Source organism: Durio zibethinus, chromosome 28 (genome assembly GCF_047325235.1).
Source record: "Durio zibethinus cultivar Kanyao isolate XHJ-2024 chromosome 28, ASM4732523v1, whole genome shotgun sequence".
In the NCBI taxonomy this organism is placed as follows: Eukaryota; Viridiplantae; Streptophyta; class Magnoliopsida; order Malvales; family Malvaceae; genus Durio; species Durio zibethinus.
In genome coordinates this window covers 13,528,221-13,536,386 of record NC_143189.1, presented here as the reverse complement: position 1 = coordinate 13,536,386, position 8,166 = coordinate 13,528,221, and the positions used below count along the sequence as shown (strand labels likewise).

General features: G+C 33.1%; 1 protein-coding gene across 3 annotated transcripts; it reads right to left on the bottom strand.

The window, feature by feature from the left end:
- Positions 1–2,786: 2,786 nt before the first annotated feature.
- LOC111280501 (Golgi SNAP receptor complex member 1-1) lies at positions 2,787–7,913 on the bottom strand. Of its 3 annotated transcripts, XM_089757119.1 has the most exons (6): positions 7,665–7,910; positions 6,528–6,724; positions 5,709–5,948; positions 5,066–5,233; positions 3,602–3,715; positions 2,787–3,164 (listed from the first exon to the last, which is right to left on the bottom strand). In XM_089757119.1, exons 3-6 carry the CDS (start codon positions 5,913–5,915, stop codon positions 3,051–3,053), a joined length of 603 nt encoding a protein of 200 aa, XP_089613245.1. In that variant the 5' UTR covers positions 5,916–5,948; positions 6,528–6,724; positions 7,665–7,910; the 3' UTR covers positions 2,787–3,050. The 3 variants fall into 3 exon arrangements, with proteins under 3 accessions (XP_089613245.1, XP_022723704.2, XP_022723700.2); XM_022867969.2 differs by lacking the exon at positions 6,528–6,724 and having other exon boundaries at positions 2,787–3,008; positions 7,665–7,913; XM_022867965.2 differs by lacking the exon at positions 6,528–6,724 and having other exon boundaries at positions 7,665–7,909.
- Positions 7,914–8,166: the final 253 nt, after the last annotated feature.

Sequence of the window (8,166 nt, the reverse complement as noted above, 5' to 3'; positions counted from 1 at the left end):
TTTCAGAAGATTTTTCTCACTTAAGAAACTCTCGAAAATTACCACTCGAACTTTTCAAAATCCCATCATCAGAGATTTTTATTTTTATAATATTTATAATATTTATTCTTTTAAATATTGATTACTATAAAAGATATTCATACATAATATACAATTATGTTATTATAAAAACATTTATTTTTATTTATCATTTTATTATTTTATTTTTATGGTAATAATAATTTAAAAAAAAAAACCATCAATGAAAAGAATATCCTTTTTCACATTTTTTTTATTTATGCATTTCATGATCCAATTTTTACCGGCACTAATATAATTAAATGTAATAACAAAGTAAATAGATTACAAAAAAAGTACAAGAAATGAAGCTTGTGGGTTGGCCCACAGAGCAAGACCAATGCTCAAAGGAGGCTTTTAATTTACATGGGTTGTAGGTTGGGCTCTATCTGGGTCGGGCAGAGGGGTTTGGAGTGGGTCCAATTCGGGTCGTGGGCTGGATCATGATCACCAGTCGGGTTGACCCTCCGTGTTCCCGCCTTTTTCTTTTTTAAGTTATAAAAAAATATATATATATATTTTTTTTTTCATCTCAATTCATCTACTTTCATTTCCTCTTGGAACCAAAAAGCCAGCTCCCATTTTAAACCCAGTTTCCGATGGTCAGTAGCAGGCTGGACCATCTCTCGAGGGTGGCGGCCGCGTTTTCAGCCCAAATTTCAGCCCGAACCTCCTCTTCGCCTGTTGTTCCCTATTTTAGCCTTGGTTTCGCCTAAATCAACGTCCATTGTTCTAGATCTAAACCAAAGTCTGAAACTTTAAACCGCCACAAACCTTTCCTCCACCGTCCGATCGTCACTAAACCAAAGTATGTTGGTCTCCTTCCTTTGCTCGTCCTTCCCAACAAAAAAAAAGGGTTTCAATCTCCCTCAAACACCCCAAACCAAGAGTCCCTCCTTTGTGTCTTTTTGTTTTTTTTCCTTTGTTTCTTTTTGTTCTGCTGTGGCTTTTTGCTTGTTGGCGCCGAGGTTCCTCCCCTCGGGGAGGACTGTGGTGGCTTTTTTTTTTTTTTGTGCTTTTTGGTTTTAGGAAGGAGAAGTGGGTCTTGGGCTTTTCGATTTGGGTAGGATGTGTGGCTATGGTTTTTTTTTTTTTTTGGGTGTTAGGCGATGGTGATGAGCTCCGGGGAAGGGTTGCGTTGAAGTGTTTGGGGCTTAGTGTTGGCTGGAATGGGTTCTTCGGCTGGTGATTTTCAGCCGAGTGGTTTTAGTCCAAATGGCTATGGTTGGCGTGTGTGGAACTGCGTTATTATTTCATAATAATAATAATGAAATTGGGCTTAAAACTTAATATGGGAATAAGATTGAAGTTCGGATCTTAAAAAAATCGATATGGACTCCAGGCTTTTAAACTTAAACCCAAAATTCATTGAATAATTAAATTTAGGTTCGTACAAAAATGATTCAAACATGATTAATTTAAAACAAAGCTTAATCGAATTCATTTCGATAAATTTAATTCAAATTAAAACAATCAAATTAAGTATTAAAATTGAATAAATCTAAATTGATTCGGACAAAATTATATTTTTACTGTACCAAAAAAAAATTTTGTTAGTGATCTTTGATTAAATAGACAAAAAAGTTACTAAACAATCTGTAATCAAATTGAATCAAACTAAGGTTTGGACATATCCCATGAGCTAGATATATTCAATCTTCAAGAAAAAGGTCAAACCTTGCTCTTGGTCGGGCAAGAGAGATCTCCAGGCAGGCATTGCAGCAAAGAATTAGGTCTGGAATACATCTTCTTCAACTGACAAAACTCATTTTCCAAACCTCTCCATGTGCATGATCTTTATATAATGCAAGAGAAACAGGCTGAATTGAAGTAAATTCATTTCATTTCGAAGAATTTTGGTACCCCGCCTCATCATTTTATAAAGTGATGAGTGATATCAGCTTGCTTTTCAGCTTTGCTTTGCTCAGCATAAGATACGATCTTTGAGAGAAGAAAAATTCGAATAAAACTCTTTGAACTGAGATACACTGCCTGTTGAGCTTCTCTTTTTGATGGAAGATTGTATCTTCTTTAACATGATTTCTCATTTTTTTTCACCTACAATAATCGTATTATAATTAACAAATCAAAATTTAAAATGGTGTCAAATCTATCAAAATTTTATATAAAACACACAATTATAAATAATAAACACCTATATAATTTTTTATTACGATTGAACAACAATAAAATTGTAACAAAAAGAATTGTTCGTGAAATGCTTTCATTTTTTCCATGGAATCCAAAGCAATCTTCCAAGCTCAATGCTCTCTGCCTCAGTTGTGCATTAAATAAATACTCTGAGGCAAGCTGTAATACAAGAGAGCCATCCACTGCTACTTTGTTTAAGAGGTGGAGGCTCATACAGCTGATTAATGGCGCAAAAGCACTATCCCTTACGCCATGACCATTCAATTCTTACATCAATCGAACACATCATAATAATTTAAACCAAATTTCCATCTGAGGCTCAGACACTCAATATTCAATTGGTAAGAATCTGAACTCATAACAAATCATGATAAGATTGCAACGAGCAACTTACTATATGGGACTAGAATGCTGAACATATTGAAAAGTAACTGAATTTTACTGGCTCTTTTCTAGTGCTCCTGCTCCTCTTATGCACTAAAAAGATATGGGAGAGGAACGGACAGTTTTAAGCTATCTGAACTATTTGTGAATGAATAAAGCATTCAGACCATGGGTAGCTCTAAGAACAAAAGCAATGAAACAAATGAAATATTCTATTTGCAGTTCAATCATTTAACAAAGATGATACAAAAAAATTTACGCATATGTGAATGTTGAATATTATCTACACTGGGAAACCCAAATTGCTGGACAAATGAAGGTGATTATGATGCACTGCCCACTAGAAATGTCACCTTCAACTTACGACATAAGATAACACCCCTTAGCTCCACACAGCATGAAACCTACGACACAACCTGTTTCACCACAAAGATTGGCCAGCAACGCAAAATACAGTGTCACTTGCTCAACCAGTAGATAAAGATAAGAAATGTGCATACAGATGCAACGAGAGACAGAATGATGGTATCCATAGACTTTTTCCTCTTTATTGCAGACAGAACATGATTTACCTGCATAGTAGAACATGACAACATATAGGTAAAAACATGAAAAAGCAACCGAAAATCAGCACAGATAGATGTTAAAAGAAAGCTTTGGGTAAATTCTCCCAGATGGGAAAACCATTTCCAATTCAGATTAAAACTGTCCTCAAAATTATCTATCTTGGTTCACAATAGCATGTCTGGCTATGTATGCAGACGAAATGAATTTCTAAAATTCATTAAACTAGTAGTATATTAGATCATTTATGATAATTTCTTGCAGAGATTTGATTCTTTCATTAACTGATTTACTTTTCCCAAGCATGTCCACTTTTTTCAATGTTCTTATGCTGTGAAAATCATAGAAAACTAGCAAGTGGGGCACCTTAACATTAGGTTGCTAAAGTACTTAATAAATTTATGGAAGTCATAACATAACTAACAACATTAACAAGTATTCATACCGTTGGAAGGCGGCTGCTGACATTGCTAAGTTTTGAATTAATCCCTCCAAAAGTTGAACGTTGAAGGACAAGTGCACCAAGAGTTGCTTGAGCTTGTGAAATTACACTATCCATCTGTAAAAACCAGAATTCAGTTGGCAACTTCATATGAACTAAGAGCAATGGCTGATAGTTAACATAGTTTCTAATTTTTTCCCCAAAACTTAAATGAGATGGCTCATAGTTAACATGGTTCTTAATTTTTTCCTCCAAACTTAAACAAGATCCCTGATCATCTAAGAGATAGCATCCAAAATATGGCTGGTTAAGAAAATATTCCATACAACAGAGAGAATCAGTCAAAAGGAGGTGTTTTCTAGCATATAACATCTGCAAATTATATTGTATTCCAAACAATAATGAAAGTTTTTCTTTTTTGAACAGATGAAAATACGAACAATAATGAACTTTTATCAAACTGCTTTTAATAGAAGCATACACTCCTAGACTGTTGTACCAAAAAAAAAAAAAAGGAAAAAGAAACAGTAAGACTGCCACCAGTCACATTTGCTTCTCTACAAAGAGTTAATATACTAGTAAGTTATATATTAATATTGGAAATCAATCAGATGGTAGGAAAACTAAATTCATTTATGCATCTCACAAGAGAAAATCAAAAAACAAATTGAAACATAGAAAATAGAAACAGGTGGTGTAAAAACACATAACACAGCAGTTTTGATCACAATTATTAGAACAAGTGATACCTAATTGCTTCTCAAAACTAAGCATTAATCTGACACATCAAAAAAATGAGGAATTAGTAAAGAATTTAACACCTAACTAGTCTTTATTAGGCTACCAGGTTTTGCTTTCAACTTCTCTATATTAGGAAGTTAACATGTTTATTCCAGCTCTTATCTTTTCATTACATTTCAAGAGTCAAGGTATCTCAGCAACTTTGAATCTTCTTGAACAAGAATGATCAAATATTCTGTAAGTCATAAATTATAATTGTCATTTCAAGATCCCAAATGTTGAAATCCACTAATTAATTGAATGAGACCATTTACAAAATAGAAAACTATAAATAGTACATATGAAATTCTCAAAGATTTTCTGACTAAAATTTTGTCCCAGTTTTTACGATCAACCTTATTATAACTTTATCAGACTGGTAACCAACTCTAAACTGTTCCTTTTAGACCTTAGAATGAAGTAAAGGAATGAGGCTATAAGAAATGAGAAGATGCTAGGAATGCATACCCACCTAAAAAGCCACTATTAAATCCATAATGTGATTCAAATTTCTTTTAATTTATTTGCTCCATTTTTCTCGCCTCAATCTCATTATTAATTAATTAACTATTTATTCATTTATTAAACTCTAAGCTCCCAATAGCGACCAACATTTAAGGCATCTCTTTAGAAGTAATGTCATCATACTTACAAAAAAGATATCGTTAACTACTAAATATTACATACCTGTCCTGTACCCCGGCTGATGGCTGCATGCTCCTTAAGTAAAGCATGTTCTGTGGAATCAACACCTTCTTCCAAGTCTAATCTAGACCGATCAAACTCCCTAAAATCCTCCACTAGTGAAGCATGTTCTTGTTTAGCTCTAAGGCTAGAGCGGAGACGATAGAACTCCTGCACTTAAATCAGGTCTAAGATCAAGTTAGTTTCTCATTGGTTCATTCCTAGTAAATCCTGTTAAAGTTTTCATGGTAAAAGAATGTATATTTGGAGGTTCCAAAAGGAGGTGTATATGGAAAGCTGCAAGCCTCCAAATGCCTACAGATTATGAAGATTCCGAACAAAACTAATATGCTGGGTACAAAAAAAGATGTATTAGAAACAAAGCATACTTTGACTATCTCCAGGAAAGCAGACATATGACATTTAACATTCACCATAAAGGCTCTTAATCTCTTTGTTGCCTTATTGTTAGTTTCTGAACAGATTGGGAGACATAAAGCCACTGTTGTTTTAGCTTTAAAGCAAAAGAGAGGAGAAACAAGGGAGAAAAACTTCTGTCAGAGGGACCAAAAAAATATGAAAAAGCATCGACGAAGATTGTCTGGCAGAGAAAGATAAACCAAAAATAATTAAGAAACCACAGTACCTGAGTAAGATCTTGAAGAATTTCCTGATGTCGAGTCAAGGTATGAGAAACCATTTCAGATCCACCAGATGACACCCAGTCTTGCATTTGCATATTTACTTGTTGTAGCTGTTTTAGTAATCGGTCTATACCAGATTCAAGATCATTCTCTTGCGAGTCAACTTTTGTTGAAACCTTTGTGGAGACCAACTTCCGATATAAATTCATCTGCTCATCCAACTGAGCTTCGAGTTTCCTTGCCTGCAATAATAGTGAAACAAAGTTATTCATTACCCAACTGTTAACTATTTCAGGATAAATAAAATATGGGAGTTAATTAGCAAAGGATTTAAAAGGTCAAGAGAAATGTTCCAAAAAGAAATTTATGACTTTAATTTTCTGAAAGCACCATTTTCCCCAAAATTTTGATATCGGTGGCCCAAAGTATAAAAGATCGTGTTATTCCAATCTTAAAGTATAATGATGATCAGGCAATGCATACTGAGCCTCAGCTAGAGTAATGCTTTAATGGCAATGTATCGATGGACATGGCAACTAAAAAACTTACAAATTACTTGACCTCTCATTTAATTAGGCAATGCAGGAGTGAAACATTAAAGTTCATTTCTCCTATATGGAATTTTTTAAAGGAAAGTTTATTACAAGAAGCCAATATCCTCAATCAATAAGGTAGATGCACTATTCTATGTGGAACAACTACTGAAGTAGATTCAATCCAAATTCATTGTCAGAAGTTAGATGCAGAACTAACAGCTACTTATATCCCTCCTTTAATTTTTAGCACAGGGTCAAATTCTTAGAGAAAGATACGAAGTTTACATTTTGTAATATCCTTGCAGAGTAGGAACCTACTGGTATTTGGCCAAGCCATTGCCTTCACCCCCGAATTTTAAATGGAAATCCACATCGAAATACGGACCTATGCGGAAAAGTCATCCATTTACTTTTTGGATCAAATTCCGTTTATCTTATTCAAGGAAGGTAATCAATGAACTCTTATCTGCCATCGCTCTCATCTACAAGAGTTAAGATAGCAAACTAATCAAACACTAGCTACATCATTAGATTGAACTTAATGAAGTTATTAGTAATTCCCAATTCTAGTTGTTTGCAAGTATATTGAAACAAGGTTGCATTGGCTTTAGTTGTCTTTTGTAATATCAACCACACAACAAAAACAGAAGATAAAATGAGTATTTTTACTAAGAAGTACGACATTGGTCTTCAGCAATAGCTAAAGGAAATTCCCAGCATTTCCTCCTCACAGGTAAACTCCCATTCTCGGAAGAAACATAAATTCCAAAAAAGTGCGTTGTCTCTTTGTAAGGTACCAACTACATGAAACTAAATTCCACAGACACCACAGATTGGACCATTCATTTAGGAAAGAAATATGCAAACAAAAGATCAAGCAGAACGACACAAAAACCACAAGCTCGACATCTAATAGAACATATAAATAAACAGCAATGACAAGCTTTAGTAAAACTGTAATTCTTAGTTAAGGATCTGATTCGTTTAAACAGATCTAATTGATTGGAAATAAACCAAAAATTTTCCTTTTTTCTATGAACAACAAATCCATAATCTCTACTTGTTTCTGTATATAATTACCCAAAGAAAAAAAAAGCGTCAGAAGCTAGAGAATCCAGATTTCGATTTCATTTCAACAGATTCCAATAAGAAAACTCAAGTACTCGACAAAAATTAAATAAATTTTGATGCTTTGAACAATAATAGTTAAAAAGACCCAGCAAATTTCGCTTCCTTAAAATTTTTTAACCAATAAAAAAAATCCAAACAAAGAAACCAAAACTTCCTCAACAATTCAAATCGAATTCAATCAAATCCGATAGAATTATACAATCCTAGGCTTTTTTTACCCCGAAATTTCTCAGTTTTTTTCTCGTTAATTAAACAGAATAGAAAAGAAAAAGAAAAAGAAAATCAACAAACCTGTTTGCGTAAAGCATCCCACGAGCTTGGCACGTCCATCGGTAATCGCAGATCGATCACACAACAAATTCTTCTTCTTTATTTGTACAAATCCTTCGAAATTTCTCCTCTTGTTTAATTTTTCGAGGGTTTTCTTTTTCCTATTTATTTAAGAGAGATACAACTATTTTTGTCTGATAATAAAAGAAACGAATGACTAAAACGTTTTGTTTAAAGGGGGCTGGGCTATCTTTCAGGGGTTGTTTGGAAACGAAGATAGGTCTGCTCCATCACTTTAATTGGAACCATTTTACATAAATATATAAAAATTAAAATTTTTAATAAAAAATAATTTGATATAAATAATTTATATTTTTGAGATGTAAATAATTTAAAAAATTGACATATATTTAAAATTAATTATATATTTAAAATTTAAAATTTAATGATAAAATAAATTTAATTTAAAATGTCTTATTTTTATTATTAAAAATACATTCAATTATTTTTATTAACATTTATT